The 22136-nt window shown below is 50.3% G+C and overlaps 8 protein-coding genes across 8 annotated transcripts; 3 read left to right on the top strand and 5 right to left on the bottom strand.

The window, feature by feature from the left end:
* Positions 1 to 109: 109 nt before the first annotated feature.
* Positions 110 to 3769, top strand: BO87DRAFT_374511 (uncharacterized protein). Its single transcript, XM_025622798.1, has one exon. The coding sequence runs from the start codon at positions 497 to 499 to the stop codon at positions 3371 to 3373; it is 2877 nt and encodes a 958-aa protein (XP_025482294.1). The 5' UTR covers positions 110 to 496; the 3' UTR covers positions 3374 to 3769.
* On the bottom strand, positions 3764 to 5072 carry BO87DRAFT_303421 (putative alpha/beta hydrolase; the record flags this gene model as incomplete). The annotated part of the gene is made up of 6 exons (XM_025619244.1): positions 3764 to 3795; positions 3876 to 4179; positions 4258 to 4453; positions 4563 to 4687; positions 4759 to 4798; positions 4879 to 5072. 6 exons carry the CDS (start codon positions 5070 to 5072, stop codon positions 3764 to 3766), a joined length of 891 nt encoding a protein of 296 aa, XP_025482295.1.
* A 938-nt stretch (positions 5073 to 6010) lies between these two features.
* Positions 6011 to 6523, bottom strand: BO87DRAFT_423792 (uncharacterized protein; the record flags this gene model as incomplete). The annotated part of the gene is made up of 3 exons (XM_025627189.1): positions 6011 to 6184; positions 6270 to 6319; positions 6391 to 6523. 3 exons carry the CDS (start codon positions 6521 to 6523, stop codon positions 6011 to 6013), a joined length of 357 nt encoding a protein of 118 aa, XP_025482296.1.
* Positions 6524 to 6866: 343 nt separating this feature from the next.
* BO87DRAFT_374515 (fumarylacetoacetate hydrolase family protein) lies at positions 6867 to 8291 on the top strand. Its single transcript, XM_025622799.1, has 5 exons — positions 6867 to 7076; positions 7127 to 7365; positions 7432 to 7747; positions 7809 to 7905; positions 7976 to 8291. The coding sequence occupies exons 1-5, from the start codon at positions 7049 to 7051 to the stop codon at positions 8181 to 8183; spliced, it is 888 nt and encodes a 295-aa protein (XP_025482297.1). The 5' UTR covers positions 6867 to 7048; the 3' UTR covers positions 8184 to 8291.
* A 1418-nt stretch (positions 8292 to 9709) lies between these two features.
* BO87DRAFT_405063 (putative MFS transporter) lies at positions 9710 to 12119 on the bottom strand. Its single transcript, XM_025625911.1, has 6 exons — positions 11578 to 12119; positions 11406 to 11488; positions 11107 to 11351; positions 10887 to 11053; positions 10132 to 10808; positions 9710 to 10068 (listed from the first exon to the last, which is right to left on the bottom strand). Exons 1-6 carry the CDS (start codon positions 11800 to 11802, stop codon positions 9933 to 9935), a joined length of 1533 nt encoding a protein of 510 aa, XP_025482298.1. The 5' UTR covers positions 11803 to 12119; the 3' UTR covers positions 9710 to 9932.
* A 1454-nt stretch (positions 12120 to 13573) lies between these two features.
* Positions 13574 to 15897, top strand: BO87DRAFT_395062 (C2H2 type zinc finger domain protein; the record flags this gene model as incomplete). Its single annotated transcript, XM_025625164.1, has 5 exons — positions 13574 to 13598; positions 13654 to 14186; positions 14246 to 14500; positions 14552 to 14653; positions 14713 to 15897. 5 exons carry the CDS (start codon positions 13574 to 13576, stop codon positions 15895 to 15897), a joined length of 2100 nt encoding a protein of 699 aa, XP_025482299.1.
* A 1017-nt stretch (positions 15898 to 16914) lies between these two features.
* On the bottom strand, positions 16915 to 18555 carry BO87DRAFT_395063 (uncharacterized protein; the record flags this gene model as incomplete). Its single annotated transcript, XM_025625165.1, has 6 exons — positions 16915 to 16988; positions 17029 to 17700; positions 17860 to 17934; positions 17989 to 18210; positions 18256 to 18405; positions 18456 to 18555. 6 exons carry the CDS (start codon positions 18553 to 18555, stop codon positions 16915 to 16917), a joined length of 1293 nt encoding a protein of 430 aa, XP_025482300.1.
* A 1076-nt stretch (positions 18556 to 19631) lies between these two features.
* Positions 19632 to 21621, bottom strand: BO87DRAFT_374518 (uncharacterized protein). Its single transcript, XM_025622800.1, has one exon. It carries the CDS (start codon positions 21205 to 21207, stop codon positions 19972 to 19974), a length of 1236 nt encoding a protein of 411 aa, XP_025482301.1. The 5' UTR covers positions 21208 to 21621; the 3' UTR covers positions 19632 to 19971.
* Between the last annotated feature and the right edge of the window lie 515 nt (positions 21622 to 22136).

Here is a 22136-nt window from a genome sequence, read left to right on the forward strand (position 1 = left end):
TGCAGGCCGCCCGGCAAAAAGAGCGATTGACCGTTTTTTCTGCCGGCGCGTGTTTTTTAAGCGCAAACGGGGTTTGGTTTGATTGCGCCAGGAAATCTCCGTTTGTCCCCTCATTGACAGTTGCGCATTCACCTTTCGCTCAAAGTATACATATAGAACAACAATAGGAGAATGATATGTGTCTGGACTCGGCCTGTCGACCTTCTCTATTCCCCCGTTGTCTCGCCAATGTCGCGGTTGCCATCGCGCCGTCTTCATTCCCACTCATTACGTTAATGTAGGCGTTTTTCCATTTGGGGCTTGAATTCAATCAATCACATTTACCTTTTCTATCTACCTATCGTGTACTTGTCTTACCTCAAGCCCCTCCTCCCACCCCTTATTTAATTATTTTCCCCTCCTGGCTTCCTTCATCTACGTTACGCAAAGCACATGGGATGTTGTCAAATAATTGGATTTGATTGTCAGGCCAACTGAACTCTTGTGACGTCGTGATATGGATACAGACGCCGGTGCTACGCGTGACCCCCGTCTCGCCAGGCCCTTAGCCAGGCCGCCCCTGAACCGCCCTCCCTCTGTGGATGCTACTTCAAGCGCCTCCCCTACGCGCTTCAGACCTGGATCCCAGACGGTCGGAAGCTCCTCGCCCGTCGATGCCCAAAATGCTACTGCCGATCAATTTATACGTGGGATCTCCGACCTGGTCCAAGCCGCCGTGATTGCTGCCAACGGCAAATCCGAACAGGAGAGGCTTAAGAAGAAGCGAGATGCCACCGATGCCCTGCTTAGGAAAGCTAAAGTTCACTCTAGCTTTCCGTCCACTACAGCCTTTTTCCAGCAGTCCAAGGAGGAAGAGGACGCTGATCTGGCTCAGCTTGATAAATCCCTCGAGAAGCATGCCAACGACTACAGAGACCTGGAGAATGCTTTGAAAGCCAAATTTAGCTCGATCATGTCACTGGAGCCCCTAAACAGGGTGAATCAACTACAAAGTGAGGTACAAAATGCGAAGAAGGATATCATAAGGCTGCATGACTACAACATCAACCTGGAGGGCAAGATGTCGGCAGTGCAGGACAAGGTCGGCTCATTCATTAGCCTGCAAGATAGGGTTAACTCGCTTGAGAAGGCTACCTCATATCACGCGAAACTTGCCAGAGAGAATGCGGAGCGTGTCACCAAAATAACCGCGGATCTGGAAACCACGTTCGCATCGAAGGAGCAAGAAATCAACTCGGCCGCTTCCAAGACACAGATGGATCAGTTAAGGAAGCAGACCTCGGACTTGACCAGGCAGATCGAAGTCTTGCAGAAGTCTCAACGTGAATGCTCCGATTATTTGAATAAGATGAACAAGAGTATGGACGATCATCGCCGGCAACAGGACACCCGGAGCATGGAGAACACACGATCGTTGACATCGCTTACTGCACGCCTAACTTCGGTCGAAGAGAAGAATAACCGGCTCCCCTCCCCTGCTGCAGTAACTGCGCCTGAGCCTTCAGCCATGTCTGAAGAACTGGCGTCCCGATTACAAAAGCTGGAAGCGGAACTCTCGGGACAGCACAAGCGTCGCATCAAACAAATGGAAGATCAGCTCGAAGGACTGCAAACAATACAACAGATGAAAGACGACTTCCAATTCAAGGAAATCGAAGATCTCAAGAAGGTGTGGGATAGAGGCGCCCAAGAATTCGAACAGATCAGGAGCGACTATGCCCGGGTCAGTGAGGAGCTGAAAGGCCTGAGCCAAGCTCAAGCAGTAGCAAACCCCGCTGGGGTTCAGGCGCATATTCAAGGGATTGCGTCCGGACTTATGAACATGCAAAATATGGTTGAAACTTTGAGAGTTGCATTACATTCCCTCGAAACTCGGTACAACAATCTATCTACGGATACCATTGTGAAACACATGGTGGTGGCTATGCAAGAGATGTACCCATCAACCGCGCAGCTGACAGAACAAATAAATCTTATTAGAGCATGGTTTGAGCGGGATGTTCCTCCTTTGAAAGCGATAACGGAACGTCTGCACGTCCATCAGGTGAATTTGGTGGAACAGACACAGAAAGACATGGCTTTGAGAATGGAAGAGATCAATCGCCTGAGGGGCCAGCAGACCAACCTCTCCCAGTCGCTCGCACCGGTCTGGGAGCGACTTACCGCTCAAAACCAGAACCGTTGGCTCACCGCTGATGATCTGCGGCAAATGCAGAATGATCTGACATCTCTGGCGGCAAAGATTGATGAACATACGAACAAACTCGACGGATACGTGGAGTCGCGCGAGGCAAAGGATCAACTGCTCCACGACGACCTAACAACGGGCAGAAACAACCTGCACATGCAGCTCCACGCCATTGCCGAAAGGCAAACGGAACTTGAGAAATTATGTTCCGAATTCCAGAAGGCCAATGATCTACCGGATCAAGTCCGAGCCCTTGCCGTGAAACAGGAGGAGTTCATGAAGGGTTTCAGCAACTCGCAGAATGACGATTGGAGAAACCAAGTTAAGGAGCTAGCCGATAAGCAGGAAAACCTGGCAAAAAGTCTGTCTGTATATCGGGAGGAGGGCCTGCAAGATCAGGTCAGGGCTCTGGCAGATGAACAGAAGAAGCTACTCGATAAATTCTCTGATTCTCAACAAGACAAGATACGGAGGCAAATCAAGTCCCTGATTGATGAACAGAAAACATTGGCTGGGAGACTCGTCAAAACCCAGGAGGAACACGATCAACTTAAAGCTCTTGTCGAAGCTCAAGAAGACCTCGCAAAGAAACTTTGTGAGATCCAATCGAGCAATGAAGACGACTTGAAGGTGTTGAAAGCCTGTCCAGACGAGCTCAAAGCAGTACTTGACCGTGTTTGTCAACTTGAAACCTCCACGCTCGAAAAATATCAGACTGTTGTGGAAGAACATAAACTTCTGGAAGGCTCGACGTCGAAGAATCTTACAGGTCTAACTGAAAGGGTGGATGGCCTAATGAAACTGGTCGAGAGCAGCCAGCAACCCCCACAACTAGAAGCGCCCCCTCAGCAAGAAGACAATCCCGATGCAATGAAAGATGAGGATGAAGCCAACGATCAGGATTCCGAGGTCGCCAGGTTCATGAGCATGGCTGAAACAACCCCAGCGCGCGCCCTAAAAGAGAGGAAGAGAAAACGGCCTGTTACATCTAATAATGCATCCGACGAAGATCGTTCCAGCTTAAGTCGGCCCGAATCACCGAATTCCAATGCTGCAGGCTCTGCTGCAGGAGGAGACGCCGGGCCATCAAACGACAGGAAAAGCAAGAAAAAGAAGGGGAAGAAGCGGAAATTACAAAAGAATAAAGGACCGCAGGCTTCAGGCAACATAATAACGATTGACTGAAGGGAGGGGGGTTAGGTGTATAAGGCTGAAAGTTGACCCCCTGGAGGGAGCATTTTGAGGCAGTACACATCACGAGATTACGAATGTCATGAATCAGTCGTTAGTCTGAAGAAAGAAGGAAAAGTTGGTTTCAATTATGCTGGATATCCCCTTTGTCAATAATTCTTTTTCTTTGTTTTCTCCTCCACTCTTTTGTGGTCCTGGGCGCTGTAAGCCCAGACCTCTCTTACTTTCTTCTGTTCAATAGGCTTTTCTTTCTTTTCAAGGTCACGGAGGTAGGGGAAAAAGGGACCTGCACATAAGCAAGAATGTACAAGTGGAGTCTGAGTCAGTTCTGTCTTGTCTGTCTATACATCCAACCATCAAACCAAGCATGACTGTAGCAATCAATCAAGGAGCCTCCTGAAGGAACTTCAGAACAGCTGTTATGCAAAAAGCGCACACATTAGCAAACCATCTTACTCAACCAGATAGATGGATATAACCGAATATTACTACTCACCTTGCCTGAACCCTTCCGGATTCTCCGAAATCAACCAATGCCCAGCCTCCACATCCGCAACGCTAGCATTGGGGAAGAACTTCTTAATCGTCGGCACCGACTCATCGCTCACATATCTGCTCTTCGTGCCCCTCACAAACAGCGTAGGGCCCTCATACGAGACAGATCCAGGCTCCCGGTACGGGAAGTCAGCCATACCAGGGATGGCTTCGCCGAGGACGGCAAGCGGGACACGGAATTTCATGGTTTGATCTTCCGTCGAGCGGACCAGGTTGGTGAGGAGGAATTGGCGGATGGGGAGGGACTGTCACATATTAGTTTAGTTGATTGTTATGTGCACACAATGAGCTCAGTTTGCATTCATTCACTACTCAATACTCACCTCCTCATACCCCTTAAGAATTTCATCAGCCTCGGATTGCTTCGTCACGTTAGCAGCCTCGACATGCTGCATGCCACGAACGTAGAGGCCGAAATCGCTCTTCAGGGGTGCATTCACGGGGGCGTTGTCAACCGGTACAAGAGCCGAGACTAGCTTGGGTGAATCGAGGGCAACTGTCATGGCGGTTTTGGCGCCCCTGGTTGTTATTATCCATTAGTTTAGCTGTCTTGTTTTGTTTGTCTTCATATGCATTCTGCAGAATGCGTGTGGAGTATCAGAGGCATATGTAGTAGGATATGACGTACATCGAGTGGCCGATCAGAACGGCCTTATCTAGCTTCAGCTGCTGGATGAACTTGATCACGTCTTCGGCCATGACGGAGTAGTTGTGTTCTTGTGCATGGAAAGATTGGCCATGGTTGCGAAGGTCCTGGAGAACAAACACAAATATGAATCACTGTTTATATTCCAAATTCTTCTTCTTCATAACTGGTTACACACCACTGTGAAGATCTCACGTTTCAGATCACGTGCCAGTGCTCTGCATCGTGGTTAGTAGCCTTCCTTTTCACTGGATATTTATCCTCTGGGGACAATTGATTTGACAAAGAAAATGCTTACTTGCTAATACCCCGGTTATTCTGCTTCGAGCCGAACAGCCCATGAAGGAAGATGATAGGACTCCGATCAATAACATCGGCTTTCTCGGGCCCAAACACCTGGTAGGACAGGTCTGTTCGGAGGCCTCGTGATGTGGAGAATAAGCGGGCGCCCTGGGCGGCGCTTCGAAAGGTCGTACGGATTGGTTGGAGCATGATTATGAGTGGCGAGTATGATGGTGATGACGATGCTATCTGAGAACTGCGATTGATCTGAGGGTTTATCTTGAGTTTGGTGCATTTAAGCATTGAAGATCAGCAGCTGCCTTGGGGATATGACTAAGCAGCTGGGGAGGTGGTTTTGCCGTTGTCCCGTCGGCTTAATGGGATTGTCGTGCAGCAATATCCGGATGTCTTGGCTTGACAGGGGTACATATTTCGGAGTTGGATTGTCGTTTGCTTTTTGCTTTGGGGATGGGTTTGGTTTGTGCTACGTTGTATTGCCGGTATTGCATTGATGATGGAGTGATTGTGGTAGTGGTTTGTAGGGGCTTGAGTACTTGGATCTTATCTGATCTCGGGTCAAAATATATATCGATAAATTACATCATCACTCTCTACTACCGTCGGATTTGTCCAATTCATTCACCAAACAATGATGGATTTATGCTGAACCCCTCACCTCGGATATAAGTCGGAGTGTCTCGCTGCAACAGCGCACTCCCTACTTACGCTTAGGCCTCTAAATGATCGTACGACGCGAAAACAGCCGGGAAATTGAATCCGGGACGACGATCTGCAAACTGAGATGGTGATCACGGCTGATTTGGTTCTTCTGTCAGAACAACACATTTGGCAGGAGCCCATCTTCATACTGCACACGCCAGCTTGACTCCGCTACTTCCAGGTCACACTGATTTAGCTGAAGTTCACAGAAGTCTGTGAGACAGCCCCGTTGTCCCACAGATGTACTTGTCATGTCTAAATGCGCGCTCCAGGGTGGTTCTCCTTTCACTTATCAACACTCGAATCGTAAATCGTCTATTTCAGGAGCTTCATCGAAGTAAATGTATATACAAGACATAGATATCGTCGTCATATCCACCATGATATCCCCCGCTCATTCCTAAAATTGGTACACTGACACCTCATATTTAGGCGTCCAGAAGAGGAGGCACCTTCTCGCAAAGGTATTCAACAATGGCGTCGGGGCCGCGCTCGACCTGGAGACCCTCGGGGATAGCGTGCAGCTTGATGTCGGGCTTGATCGACCGGGCAATGGAGTGGATCTCGTTGGCCTGCTCGGCGGACCACATGGAGGCGCTGAACTGCAGAGGAAGTTAGACACGAGCCATCATAACCGTAGTCGCTTTACCCCGCATTGTAGAGGAAGCTCGAATGAAGAGAACGTACCAGGACATCGGGCATGTGCTGCTTGACCTTGGACTCGACTTCCTCGATCTCTGTTCGCAAGTTCAGTTAGTATCAACCATCACTAAGTCCCGCAAAGGACTTCAAAGTCACAGGTACTTACTCTCGCAGTTGTCAATGTGGATGATGGTGTAACGGTCCGAAAGGGCCTCAGCAACCCGTCCGATGAGGCGCTTGGCTCTCTCAGGAGCGGTGTTGACAGTGACGAGCTTGAAGGGTCCCTTGGGAGCAGACATTGTGACAGGTTATGTGCAGAGTAGTTTTCTGAATGACTTGAAACAGACTCGACGACTGCGACACTGTTCGCTTTTAAACGGAGAGCATGCGATTTCGCAGTTCAACCGGCACGACAAGCCGCGGGCGACATCCCCACGTTGTCGTGGGGAAGTGGGCTGTTTAGCGTATTCGCCGCCGGCTTTCGCCCGACGCTCGGAAATCGAAAGCGTTGAAGTCAAGTCCTGGAGGGGAGCAAGTGTTTGGTTCCTGCGAAGGAAGTCGAATGCGGACTGGCTGCTGAGAAACGGGTCGGTTCCCACCGGCAAAGGTAGTTGAGGGATTGCCCCTCCCACTTTGCTTGCCCCCCCCACCCCGCGCGCATTGAGCTTCCCGGCCGGCCACCAGAACTGCACCCCGCGACGATATCGGGGTAGAAATATCCCGTGAGCGTACTTCAAAAGAGACAGCGCCTCAATTGATCCCTGCTCCCTGACTTGCATTTCTGTTGTTCATCAATCCCTCCTTCCTCTTCACAAAAACTCATCATGTCCAAGGTCGCATCTACCTTCTCGCGTATGTGGACACGACCTTGCTTCTGCAGCTGTGTTGCTAACGCCATCTAGGCCTCGTGCGCTTCGTCCCCAAGTCGAACCCTTCTAAGGTTCTGATCGGTGAGCCCGTCGACGCCGCCGTGGATGTTGGATTGGCCGTCTACCAGGGCAAGGATGTCGCTGTGCGCCCTTTCTCCGGTAGCTCCGTCCTCAGCCCCGGCCAGAAGACCGACTCGACCGAGACCATTGAGCGCGTTCTCTCGCCTCTGGCGCAGAGCGAAGTCGGCTCCATCAGATGCATTGGACTGAACGTAGGTTCAACATTGATCGCAGCATAGCTGTCCAGCGGAGGCGCAAGAAACTAACCGATCGCGCAGTATGTCTCCCACGCCGCTGAGATGAAGCTGTCTATCCCCGATGTTCCCACTCTGTTCATGAAGCCCTCGACTGCCCTGTCGGACCCCTGGCCCGCCCCGACCGTTCTGCCCAAGCTCACCCAGATCGACAACACGGGTGACTACGAGTCGGAGATGGTCATTGTGATCGGTCGTGATGCGAAGGATGTCAGCGAGGCCGAGGCCCTCGACTACGTGCTCGGATATACCGCGGCCAACGATATTTCTAGCCGCACCTACCAGATGAACCAGAGCCAATGGTGCTTCTCTAAGGGCTTCGACACCTCCTGCCCCATCGGTACAGTTTGCCTATTATAAAGGTGATATTGCTTTTCGTGCTGATGGATGAACTTTCGCAGGTCCCGTCCTCGTTTCCGCTGCCCAGGTTCCCGATGCCAGCAAGTTCCACATTCGTGGATCGAAGAACGGAAAGGTCCTTCAGGATTGCCCCTTGACGTATGTCTTCCCCTTTTACCATTCAAATAGTGTGTATCAAGAACAAAAGCTGACCAGCAACTTTGAACAGTGACCTGATCTTCAACGTGCCCCAGCTCGTCAGCTTCCTGTCCCAGGGCACCACCCTGCCTGCCGGTACTATCATCCTCACCGGTACTCCCCCCGGTGTTGGCGCCGCCAAGAACCCCAAGGAGTTCTTCAAGCACGGCGACGAGTTCGCCGTCGAGCTGCAGCCTCACGTCGGCACTCTCATCACGAAGATTGAGAACCAGGCATGAACACTATGATAATGGTACTATGAGACGGGTGGGGATTTACGGATTATGATGAGACATACTACTATACAAGAATAGCATAGAGATGTATATACTGTACGGATACCAATGAACAGGTTCATTGTTCCAATGCATATTTACATGCGTAACTATAATGAAGCCAGGTGACAAGTTTTATGATGCAAGGAGTCATTACATTGTCGCCATAATCCTCCGACTCAACAGATGTGGGTGGTTTGCCTCCCACCCACATCCACACCCCACGCTGACTAAGGTCCCCACAATCAGCCACTTTCAAGCTTTTGCCTAGCACTCATGCATTTGCAGCTAGCTGCTGCAGGCCGGAAGCCAGGACAGAAGCAAGGAGAAGAAGGCAGCTGACAAGGAGGAAAGAGTTAAGCCTGATCCCAGCACACCAATTATAAGTAAAAGCCTCAGGCACTTAATCACCAATCCTTAAAGAGCCAGAAACCGTCCTGGAAGCAACAACAAAAATCCGTAAAATAATCCACGTAATCTCCTTCCCCGTGTAACTCCTTACCCATCCCTTCACTACCATCACTGCATGGGATGGATAAACGAAACTCGTCCTCAGAATGCAAGCTACTCAAAGACTGCACCACGAATTGCCGATTCACATACACAAAATCAGTCAACATCTGCAGGAGAGGATAAAATCTTATCCTAGCGGAGTAAATCAATTCCGCTACTATGCCGAGCGACTGCGTGACCAGTCCGAACCGGAGTTTTGTGGTTAACTTCCGGGAGTAACCTTGCATTGCTGGCCACTCAGCAAGTAGTAGCTTGAGAAAGCCAAGTAATCGGGCCATGTGCTGAATTCTTCCTGACAGCTGGTAGATCAGTAAATGTATAGATTTGTATGTCTACAATAGCAATAACATAATTTATCGAAATAAACGAGTGATAAAAAATAAAGACATCCCGGCAATGCAATAATAAATCCCGTGCAAGCATTCCGTAAAGGCGCAAGTAGCGAACCGGACGCCGTGAATCCTTCCCGATAGCAGCTAACATCGGCGGACATCGGGCCAGCCGATCGGGCCAGTAACTGCACAATGTAGGCGTGGTCTGACACTAGCAGCAACAACCACACTACTACGGGTGCTATTCATTTACATTCCCCCATTCGCTTTGCCGATACTATCAAACCATAGTATCGGACGGGCCACTTTTTCGGGGGGAATCGCTTTGGCAGCTCTCGAATCGAAATTGCCGTGATCCATCGAATAGCTAGTTATCTACTACTAATAGGAAAGTTATGTCGAAATTTTTTCAATGTGGGTTTAGTTCCATTCCCATTCCTACCTCTTTCGGAGTGAGTATATAACTACGGCGGGACCTAGGAGGGATAAACTCTTAATCCCCTGGGTTCTTTGGTTCCTTTTTCTTTTTTCCCTTTCGCTTGAGGTCTTCTTTTTCTATACTTCTATATTATACTATACTTCTGCCGATTATCTTTTCTTTTGGTTGTATTCAATTCTTGTTCACTTCGATCGAGGTTTCAGATTCATATGTTGTGTCTTTGTTTGCTTCGCTGCTGTGCACGCTCATATCGTTATATGTCTATATACATGCTCGCCATCTATATCTGACATGTAGAAGGTCTATGGTCGCCAAGGTCGTCTCCGAAAGCAACACGCCAAATCGACTCTGAAGAAAAAGATATATGCAAAGTTGGAATTAAAGGAGGAACAACGCAAATGAGGATGGAAAGGGATTCGTGTCATCGGTTTACTCAATGGGCGGACGCCAGCTCCGTCCTTGCCAGTGTACGATCATAGTCGGAATGATACTGACACCCGCAACAAGTGCCGCACAAATGCCAGCACTCGGTGCTACACCAACACTCTCAAACATGGATGGGAACCTAAGCGACACCAATTAGCATTTGCCCATATGTGACCAGCACAGAGATGCATCCGATACTTACCAGAACGGTCCGAGGAATCCCCAAATTTGTCGGACAAACGTGATGTATACTCCGACACTGCCGGCTTCCTTGTGGTAACAATCCACTGCATACGTGACAAGAACAGTCGTTACGATTTGGTTGCCACCAGCGCAGATGGCAATGCCGACGACCGGCTTTACGTTCCAGTGACCCTCCGTCGACTCCTGGGTGCAGACAAGGAATACGATCAAGCCCACAATACACAGGACGAAGCCGATGTAACTGAGCCACAGGCGGTATTCGGGTTCCGGCTTGCGGTGAATTTTCTTTGCACGCAAATTCATCCAGCGGTCCGACAACAAACCACCAAGCTGCTCACCCAAAAGAGATCCGATGATAGGACCTAGGAATTGGAGTCCTAGCTGTTCAGCATTCAAATCAAATTTGGTCTGCAGCAAACTGGGGACTTCCACAGTTGTCATTACATTGCCCAGACAGAACACCATGGCGTATGCGGCAGTGGGAATGGCAATACAAGGATGCGTGACCATGCCCAGGGGTCTGAAGAACTCCTTGAACGACAAGGGCGTAGGGTCAATGCGTCGGAGTTGAGCATATTCCCGTACCCAAGCAGGTTGCTCGGGGTCATGGTCACCTCCAATGTACCGGGTCTCAGGACCCAGGAAAAGATACAAGATGAACTGGACACCGTTGATCTGAATGTTCGAATTAGGTCAGCGGAAGACTCTTCCATCGTTGGACCAGTAACCCGATCGGGTTATGGGAACACTTACAATTGCCAAGATCCAGTAAATCCATTGGTAGCCCAGCCGATACGTAACGAAGCCAAAGATGAAGGGCCCGCTGGGGATTCCCAGCGTAATCAATAGCGTCCATATACCCATGTACCGAGCTCGGTCTTTCTTGAATGTCGTCTCCATCACCACCGCACTTCCGATCGCTTCCGCAGCCGTTAGCACACCTTGTCACGATGGGGGAAGCATTGCGTCTTACCTGAAGCAGGGGAAATGAAGAAAGCCTGCAGAGCCCGACATACAGCCGTGGACGCGTAACTAGTGCTTTCCGCACATCCTACGTTACAGACGAGACTGCAGATTAAGGAAAGGAGGAAGATAGGGCGACGTCCCCAGCGGTTGGACAGCGGTTTCCAAAAAATTGGTGCTACACCCAGGACTGCAATCTGGATGGAGGTCAAATAACTCGCGTCGTTCACCGAAACACCGAAATCAGTTGCAATTCTGGTCTTGTGGTCAGTATTTTAAGGGCAATGCGAAGGCTCCAGTTGAACCTACGTTTGGTAAGCCGGGATGATGCCTGCTGCCGCAAAAGTGCCCATGCACGCATGCAAAGCTACTAGGAGAAGATTTGCAATTTTCTAAAACGCGTCGAAAAAACCCGTTAGCATGGCCGCTTCTTCACGAAACCTTTCAACACTCTGCAAAAAGATCCTTCAGCACCACATACCTTCCACGACGGCCAATTGTAAGGATCCGCAGGATCCATGCTGGGGATAGGATCGAGTTCCAACGTCCCATGACGTTCCATCAGATAGTCACGGTGTGCCTTGGAAAGTTCAGAAGACACGATATCGGCATATGTCGATGGGATGCCTGCTTCTGTGCTCTCTACAAAGTCGACATTTTCCTTTGCAGGTGTCTGAGACGGGTGCATCTCCATGGCCCCAGACATATTGTGAGAAGGAGAACCCTGAACTGGGGGCTTGTGGGACAATGAAAGTGGCAATTCTTTCTAAAGACTCACGACACTTGAGATATCCAAGAAATGCAGGTCGTCTCAGGAGTCTAGGAAGGGGAACGGAAGAATAACAGAGAAGAGGAGGAGATGGAGGGAACCTATGTGATGCCTAAGAGGGAAGAGCCGTGCCTCCCTATGCAACTAATCGGTTCACACAAAATGTTTCTAACCGGGGGAAGAGGGAGGGTTCCACGCTCACCGGGGGATTGACCTATCACTGGGGGCGCTGGTGGTACCCTTACTGGGGGTTGATCAAACCTGAAAGTGACGAGTCCCGCGAGTCCCGCGTACTGTTGGGGCAACTCGTGGGGAAGATGCGGAGGATTTCCTACGGCACAGTCCGGTCACGAAAGCAGCAATGGTCACCATGTTCTGTCATTGAGGATAGCGCAAGATCCGCTCATTGGCCGGACCAAAGCCAGAGACTGTATCGCCGCCAGAAGCAACATAACCGAGGGCCCGACTGCGGATGACTCGGGAGATCCAGAATCCAGAATGGTTCTAGTAGCGACCCATTCGGCCATGGCGGCGGCGGGTTAAGTCTTTGGAGTGGATGCGCCCCTTCCGGGGAGGAGACATGGTAGACCAATGTTTTGCCTCCAAATCTCGGTTATTCCGCTGACCAGATTTGGGGCCAACTTTGCCGAGTGAAACGGATTACAAAGTATTTGGCCATGCAGCCGGCGTCAAGCGATATGCGGACGGTAACTGCTCGGGCAGATCTCATTGTGTGATGATGAAATCACCGTGTGACCAGGAATTGGTTATTATGTCTGCCTGGGGGAGAGTGGATTATCAAACACTAGTAGCTCCTATGCCCTACAAACTTGCGTCTGCTCTATGCAGATGTAAGGGGAAAGGGAAACAAGGTGTGATCGATCAGTTTGTGGGAAAGGATGTTTAGGACGCGTCTAGTAGGGACTACAGTTGTGCTACTGCTAGTCAAGATTAGGTGGGTGCTAATTACCCACACCAAATACGTAGACGGGGTCTGGAGTAGGAGCGAGTTTGAGTGGAGTTTAACGCTTTGGCCCTTGACACCAGTCCGTCTTCCAGAGCCGGGGTGTGACACGTAAGGAACTTACAAGCTTCAGCGCTTTTACAAGGCAAATAACCCCGGCCGCCGTGTACCGATACGGTTGTGTGACGTCCACGTGCCAAGAGCCAAGGCAACAGCGTTGCCACCACATTTTCTGCCCCACAACTCAGGCCGGCTTCTTCTCTCTATTGTTGACACAAAACCACCTGCTTAGTTCCCTCCTTCTCCACGATTTCCCCCCCCTTTTCGCCCCCAGCCTGTCCAGCCTGTATCTTATTTGGCTTATCCCTCGTTATCACCACTTTATCGTGGTGACTGGCTAGCTGGCTGGCCCTTGCTTCGACTATCTTGCTCGCTGGGTAACGTGGATGGGTTGTGTGTCATTATTAGTCGGAATCAACTTGATCTAGATCTATCTATTTTTATGGCTCCTCTAGTCGCCATGCCACAATCAACCACATCATCCCCTACCACCACCACATCGGCGGTCAAGACATTGATTTGCCGCGTTTGTCAAAAGGGCTTCTCTAAGGCAGAACATTTGAGGGTAACTTGCCCCTAGTGCCAATCCTATGGTGTGGAGACATCACTAATGCTGGCTTGTAGAGACATGAACGTTGTCGTAAGCATACCGCCATTGTTGATTTCCTTCCTGCTTGAGCAGACATGATCGCCACTGCATTCCGCCCTAGTAATTGTGGGAGGTGTTCCATGCAAGTCATGATGGCTAACTTGCCGCGCCTAAGATACGGGATCGAAGCCTTTCATCTGCAAAGAATGTCGGCGACCTTTTGCCCGCCAGGACGCTCTGACCCGGCATGAAAAGCTTCACACCCGCGCGGCCAACGCCAAACAGGCCCAAGTACAGCAATCATCCGTACATGTTCCTCCGCAGACGACATCTTTGGATGCTCTGCCCTGGGATGCCAGCCGCGCCCCAGCACCGCCCATAGTCTCTACCTCTGCATCTAATCAGGCATGGGAGACGTCCCAGGCTGAGCAACATCCGGGCCTGCAACATGCAGCTTCCGATCTTGATTTCGCCCTGATTTGGCCTGACTCAGAGAATCTCTTTCAAAGTATCATGTCATCCGATGCTACCGACCAATGGCAGATGCCATTAGGGGCTTTGCCCTTCCCACCAGTTGTACAAGATGTTAATGGGATGAACTTCGGGTCACCGAATTCGTTTGACGACAGAGGGTCGTCAATAGGCACAATTCCCTCAGGTGGAAGCCACCAGGCCGTGCGGGATGTTACCGAGATGGTGACAAGTTCGGTGGGTGTTCCTCAGGCCTCTTGGTCTTACTACCCATTACTGATTCTCAAAATCACTAGTCATCAAGTGTCACAGCTGCAATCAAAGCGACCTCGATAACATCAGTCTTCTTAGATGAATGTCTGCATATGTTCTTCGTGCGGTTCATCCCCACGTTCCCGGTTCTACATCGAGCAACTTTCGTTTTCCGCGAGTGTACACATCCTCTTCTTCTCAATGCTATGGCATTGGGGTCGTTATACCTGGGTCCGAAAGACTCTGTAGCTAAGGGGGAGGCTTTATGGCGCTTAGCACATACTGCTATAGCAACCTCTGTAAGTATCGTAGACGCCTGCACTGATATTATTGTGCTTACATTCATCTAGTGGCAATCGTTGATCACACATCGAGGCCCTTACGATGTCTGCAAAGGAGTACAGCTCCTCATTACCGCTCTGCTTGGACAAATTTACGGTGCCTTGTCTAAGGTGAATCAAAGTTGCAAGATTCACTTCTACCACAAATACTAACGAGTTACCTTTCATAGAACCGGGTTATCCGTACGACGAGTCAGGTCTTCCGCCCACTTGGCTTCCTATGGGCAAGACACTGTGGGATGCTGGATGCCGACCCTTTTCCCATGGAGAATGTGCCTTTCCCAAACTCGCCCAGCACAGAAAAGGAGTACAAATGGCGTACATGGGCAGCTCGAGAGATTCAACAACGCGCGTTACTCGCGTATCATATATTAGATGGCCTCGTCGCGCAGATGTCTGGTGACAGTGCATCTACTCGGCATGTAGCCAACCCTCTGCATCTCCCCAGCAGCGAAGCTGCCTTCGATGCCGGCAATGTCGACGAATGGATCGCTATCATGCGTACGCAGAAGGTGGAACAACCATCCTTCCGGTTGGTGTTCCGCTCCCTCTTTCCTCCCATCGGAAGCTTTCGACCTCTAGACTTCCAATTTTCTGCCTTTGCATTACGTGTTGTCCTAGAAGGCCTACAGTCTCTTGTGTCAGATTCGGATGAAAGCGATCTTGCTGCCGTCGGGGTTCCCGGCCGTTCTGATGTCCGGAGAGCATTGGCTCAAGTACATGAAACTATAACCATGAGTATTCATCTCTCTGCACCGGAGCGTCTTGAGGTTCTTCTGCGTTGGCATACGATATGTCTCGACACCATGATCAACTCTACAGTACTCTGCAGACATGTTTGTTCCCGATATGACATTACGCAACACGTTTCCGGAGGCTCCCGGACCATCAAGCCAGGATTCGACATGGCCAAATGGGTCAATACTGAAGATGCTCGTCGTGCTTTGCTGCACGCTATTGCAATACAAGATATTGTCGAACAACTCCCGAGAGGCAGGGCCCATGTTATCCACATGCCAAGCTCTTTGTTCTCGGCCACAACAATATACGTTGTCTTCTCTCTTGCTGGTGTGGCGAATATTCATCTTCCACGCACGATTGTCTGGCAGGACGCCCTGCTTTCGCGCGCTGATCTGAACCTCGGGTGCGAGAACATTCGCCCCTCGACTGGTTCTGAAACACGACGTTTTGTCGAGGAGGGACGAACAGACTCTCCCCCTGGCATGGGAGCGGTGCGTAATCTGTTGTATGAGATGAACTCGTTGCAGAAGCTGTTCCGCTGCATGTTCTCCCAGTGGGGCATTGCGCATGACATGGAGGAGATTATTGACCAGTGGATTACTCTCTGCCATTAGGTGTCATTAAATTCGCATGTACAGTGTGGTGTTTTCCTGTCTAGCATTTTTGGCGTCAGGTCCTGGTGACCTTTTGGTTATAGGGCTACATAGAGGTTAGGTTTGGTTTTTGACTTAGGTCGTATATAGACAACCGAGGGCTTTACGTAGGAAGGAGCCTGGCCATCGGGCCCAACCTTCCCTTAAAGACAACAGCATTCCCACTACTTAGGACTGTGCATAGCAGGCCTAGTCAATCGGACAATAACCGTGTAAAATCGTGCCACAAACCGTAGTTAGCTGCTCTGCCTGGCAGTCCGCCCCCATCACCCACATCCCCATCGCTTGCCGCTGCCGTCCCCACGTCGACTCCCCACAGCCCGACTTCCTCTCTCAACTGCACCTTCCACACAACTTCTTTCTTGCAGCACAAGTCTCCCCTCTCTCCACAATTCCAGGTTTCATTGATCTCTGGCTCATGATCGACGCTTTCAGATTGTCAATGCTACATTGCGACGCTTTTCTCCATGTTTCCCCATGGGGGATATGCACTCCACGGTGCCACAATTGAGAAGTGGTACGATGCAGCTTAGACTTAGAAGCCAGACGCTAATAGTGAGCGGCCCGGTCCACTTCTCTCAGCACTGCTTCGGTGCAGCAACCAAGTCAAGTAAGTTTGTTTCAGTTTGATGCCAGGATCCTTGCTAGGTTACAGTCTATGCCTTCCCCATCTTTCCTCCAATGTCCTCTCTTTACACTTTAGAGCACTCGAAAACTTGGAGATTCCTCGTATGTTACCCCTTAATCCACTCAATATACCGAAAGTTGGCCCGAGCCTTTCCGAATTTGTTCACCTATGACACTAACACGGACTTCTTCGCAAAATTCAGAGCTGCCACTATTCGTTTCACATACCGATTGGCTTGCACACAAATCCCCAGAATTTTCTGCGACTCTTTGGCTTTTTGGCCAGAGCCCTTGGGGTCTTGGAGCGTTGATCGACGGCACACCATACAAGCAGGTGTATGATATGACATCTCACCTGTGCAATCCCGCCAATGCATGCTTTCCGGACGGGCAAGGCTGCAGACGCGGTCGGTTCTGGTGCAGGGCTATGTTTCCCCTCACCACAACGGAGGATAGCCCGTACACCGTCGACAAAGGAGCCAAACATCCACACATCAAATGGCGCAGACGGGCAGGATACGCCACACCACGTTTCTCGTGCCCAGAACAATGTTGCTCCTAGACCATATTTATGGTAACTTTCGGGACAGCTACAGTCAGACTGACATCCGGTGAACTCTCGATCCCCAGTGAAGCGCCCGTGGTCTTTTGTACGTGCTGTCCATTTGTATAGCTCCCCAGGTGTACACTGCCCAAACAGTGCATCGTGCCAAACTCGAGCATACCAGTGTTCGGGCGGAGGGGTAGCAGATGTTTGATTGACTTGTCCGCGCAACAGGTCAAGGTGCGCATTGGCACCCCACACGTATGATGCCAGGGATAAGTATCCCGCGGCATAGATAATATCGTCGTAAGAATCGGACCTCGAATCCGGGAGCTGGTCTAATGGCTGGCGATCATAACTGCATGCACCGTACAGTGCATCCTCTTGGAGTGCCCGGGCGTGGCCCAGAGTATCAAATGCACATGCCGGATCAATGGCATACTCATGAATTCCGGTTGAGTATCGGGTGAGATAGAGCCTGTCAGCATCTGGAGAGCTGACTGCTGCTTTCATTGCATACCAGAAGCCGTCGGCCAGCCGTTCACGTAGGTATGCCTCAAACGAAGGGAGCTTCGTTTGTCGGACTGGTCGGTCTTTGCGGGCTTTTGTTAGCAAAACACTGTTGAGAGCAGGCCCGGCCCAAGGCGCAAAAGGCTTGGAGCTACAATCATAAGTTCCGCCAACAGCTTCTTGATCGAATTGCGACTGTAACTCATTTATCATGCTCCAGCGCAGTATCGGGGCCGCTAGACCAGTGGCCTGGCCTGGCCCTGTCATAACTGAGCAGGCATAGAAAGTCGCGATACCCTTGACATAAGACCTTAGATCTTCGTACCCAGTTGGGAGCTCCACCCCTGGAGAATCACAGAGTGACGCCAAACCTTTGCGGAATGAGCTGTTCAAGTCTCCTTCAACACCAGCAAGCATATCAAACGCCTTATTAGGCATCATACCATGGCACCACTTGAGAGTGCGCTGCCGGCATGGCCCCGGGCATTCTATGGCGAAGTCCTGGTTGATGGCGTTTTGACTGGTTGACAGCAAGTACTGCCTTGAAACACACCCACAAGCCGCAACTAACGAAAGCGCTATTAGCTCCCGATCTTCGCTGGAACTCAGAAGCTAGGCTCGGAATATGAATATGACACCAGTCTCGATACAAGCTGCGCAGCCGCCCTCTGTACCATGATGGAGTAAGGCATGCCCCAAAACCGCCGCCTGGTTCAACTCAGGGACATCTTCCCTGCCCCAGAGCTCACCCCCACAGGAGCATACAACATATGCAGGCAGACCAGTCCCTTTACTGCGGTAGCGATGTTCCCTCTTGCAAGTATCACTCGGAAGGGACGCCGGATAGGCGTCTTGTAGAGCAGCACACTCGTCTCGAGAGAGCAGTGAGAGAAGTCGTTTTCGGTATGTCTTCTCTTTGAACACTTTTGTGTAGGCATTTCGACACTCGGCGGGATTAATCGTTGAATTCAGAGTGGACAATCATAGGAGGTTAGACGTTATTCTCAAATTTGCCTGATAGTATAGAACAAATATTGCGGGTACTGGAGAGTGCCAACTCTCAGCCAAGCCATCCAGACTGAATTATATACCCAATGTCCAAATCCTGGACTGATACCACAGTCCTACAATTATTCCAACTTGTCAGATCGAGGCACGATGGCGTGTCATCTCCGTGTTCCATCTGACAACATGTTTCGATATCCCTTACTTGTGAAGGATCTCGCATAACACGCCAAGTACCCTCTCATGGTCAAGTACATTGACGAAAAGGGTGCAATAATAACGACAAGAGAAGAAGAAAGAAAAACCAAAGATAAAGATACGTTGATGTTTATAAATATTAATGAACACGAATAACCCCTAAAAAAAAGCCAAACTGAACTAAGTCAAACAACTTAACAGACACTCCATCCCAGCACATGCCCTGAATTTACACGCCTGCATACTAATCATCTATATGGGCCTACTTTATCCACAAAAACCACCTACTGATGCACTCCTCTAGTCTGATCCACTTCAGTAGAGGTAATGTGATACCTACGTGTAAGGCCCTGCCATCACGCCACCTCTTAAATGCATATATTGATTAATAACTGTGTTGACGATGCTCTGATACTATATAGATCTACTTGCATAAAGAGATGTCAATCGATCGACGAGAAAAATAACATAGCAGTGCATACAGTAAGGGAGGATGGGGCGGCCAAATCACCGAAACTGCTATGAGGTTTGGACCTATTGAGGGAAGCTATAAAGGAAGAGGTGAAGGAAGGAATATGATTGCAGCTACTACACGCAGCAGCAGTAGTAGTCCTGCATGGGGTCGTGGCGGAAGTGGCAGTCGGGGTATTCGGGGGGAAGACATTTTCGGAGTTGGTGCTAACCACACCTTGCAGACTGATATACAGAACGAGTCAAGCTGGAATGAAGGGCACGTCATTAAGTACTAGATGTCGAAAGTCGTTTTTAGGTGTTGTAGTGAAACACATATTAATGGTTCCAAATTCTAATATGAAATCAAGTTTTGTCCATTCTATTCATCCTATGCATGCCATATGTGCTAATAATAACAAAGATGCAGATATGCTCACTCCAGTGATGTAAACCAAACAATAAACCGACGTAAAGACATGACATCCGGGCTCCAAATGCAAAGGGTATCTCTAGGGCAATCAGCTGCTCATGAGAACAAAGAAGATATGAGTAATAACGATGCAAATGAGGCAAAATAAACATTCCAGGTCACACAAACAACGAGCAAACTCAGAACATGACACAAAACCACCCATTAGGATCATGCGTAAAATCAATATGCAACGAAAGACTCGCTAAATGCTAAATATATGTTTGGATCAGTTCGGTAACTGATCTTGAACTGCAGGTTCGTCCATTCGGACTAACGCCTTTGCAACCGCCACTCCGACGTCTTTGAAAAGATCGCGCATTATGGCCTCGCAACTCCCAGGGGCGTCCTGCTGTTTGGCACCCTGGGCCCGGAATCGAGCAGATAGCCGGTCAATCAGTTTGCCGAAGGTGCTTTCAAAGTAAGACTCGACAAGCTTCCTTTTCAGGTGGGCGTTGTCGGCGTGTTCCTCGGCATAAGGACTGCCGGAAGGATGGCTCCCAGGGTCTACACGGATACGCTGGGCAGGACGCTCAGCGAAGGAATCATCTAGCTCGCGAGGCCTTTTGGTCCCTTGTAACAAGGGGTCGTGCAGTGCAAGAGAGGGCTGATGAGGTTGGGGCAAATAGGCCAGAGCCGGGTCCGTCAGGCCATCACCACCAAACTCAGGCTGCTCTTCGCCATTTTTGGTTTTCTGAAAAACCAATCGACGCTCCCGCCGGACTTTGGAGCGAGACATCCAGTCCGCCAGAGGATCGACATACCCCGTCCATGTTCTCATGGCTTCCATGTCCTCCAACGGCGGGAGACTCTTCAACCAGACCAGAACCCGCTCGATTTTCGTCGAGATCTGTACCAACCCCTGCTCGGGCACCATCCGGACGGGCTCCGGGACCTGAGGGGGTTGAGGTTCTACTCTGGTGGGTAGTGCAACAGACGCCCCCAGCGGAGCTTTGGCTGTCACATCCCGAGGTGTGTTGTATTTAACCAACCATGAAGTCAGTAGGTCCCAGACTTCAGTATCAATGTCTACACCCGGATACGGATCACCGTTCGCATACGCCTCCCAGTGGGCCTTTCGTTTCGAGATGTAGGTCTGAATACGGCGGCGGCATGACTGCCAGGAATAGCGACGGCCGGTTTGCAATTCAAGTTTGTTGGAGATCTTGATCCAAAAAGATTTCGGATGGTTGTGAGCATCGTCATCATTCATGGACGCCGCGCACAGATTGACCAGGCACACCTGCTCGGGGACGCTGAGTTGTCTCCCGCGGCCGGCGAAAGGAAGGGACTCTATCGGTGTGGATTTATCCAACGAGGCCGAGGGCTTGATAATGCCAACGGCGGCTGCTTTGGAGGCAGTGGTGGAGGGGTTGTTCGGAGACTGTGGTGTGCTACCCCATTGATCATGATCGGGCCGCATGGGGTTGGGAGTGAAAAGGGTGGTGGTAGCAGGGTGGTTCATGGCTCACTGGGCGGCGGGGTTGGGGGTGCCGAGTGCCGGGTGCCGGATCCTCGTAGAGACGAACGAAGAAGGCAGCAGCGCCCAGAGAGACCTGTCGTGGAAGGAAGAGGAGAGGGAGAGGGAGAGGGAGAGGGGGAGGGGAAGATATAGAAGGGAGAGAGGGAGTGAGGATGAAGATGAAGATGAAGATGCGGGCGAAAAAAGAGGCAAAAACCGAAATAGGGAACCGGAAGGAGGAAGAGCGAAAGGCAAAATGATTAAGGCGACGCCCGCACCGCGTCCGCGTCAGCCCACGTGATCGGCAGTTGGGTACAAACGATTCCCTGATCCATCGCATGATGCCGGTCGGGTTTTGCCCCCTTGAGCCCACATTCTCATCTTATATCAGTCGAGAGGAAGTAGTCTGGGTTTAAATGCTTCTATACAGGCAACTGCACAAGATGACTTCTTAATCCCGAGTCAAAAAAGATGGGGAGAAAAGAAGAAAAAAAGGAGAAGCAACCAAAATGGTTTAAGCCGACGGAGTACTTTGGTCGGTCCGCGTATCATATTATCGCATCGGGAGATCGCCTCGTGATCTGCTTCTCGAGTCCATTTTGGGAGGAAAAGAAAAAGTAAAATAATAAAAATGAAAAATAATATGATAAGGCGAGTTTCAAATGGCATCTCCATTCCCCCAACTCACGCTCTCCCCTTCTACCTCTTTCCCCTCTTTCGCCTTCACACTTCTACACTTCAACCTCGGCTTGTCTCAATCTCTAACCAACCACTTAGTGTCTCTCCGCACTGATCTCCATCGGAAGGGTTATCCGCCCGTTCCCGCTCGACGGATCCGTTCAGCCGACGCGCTCCTCATGCATTCATTCCACTCATCGTGTTGAGCTATGAGCTATATGAGCTATGCTGGGCTGCCCTGGATTGCTTCGGCT

The sequence above is a fragment of the Aspergillus neoniger genome, assembly GCF_003184625.1.
Source record: "Aspergillus neoniger CBS 115656 unplaced genomic scaffold BO87scaffold_8, whole genome shotgun sequence".
Lineage (NCBI taxonomy): Eukaryota > Fungi > Ascomycota > Eurotiomycetes > Eurotiales > Aspergillaceae > Aspergillus > Aspergillus neoniger.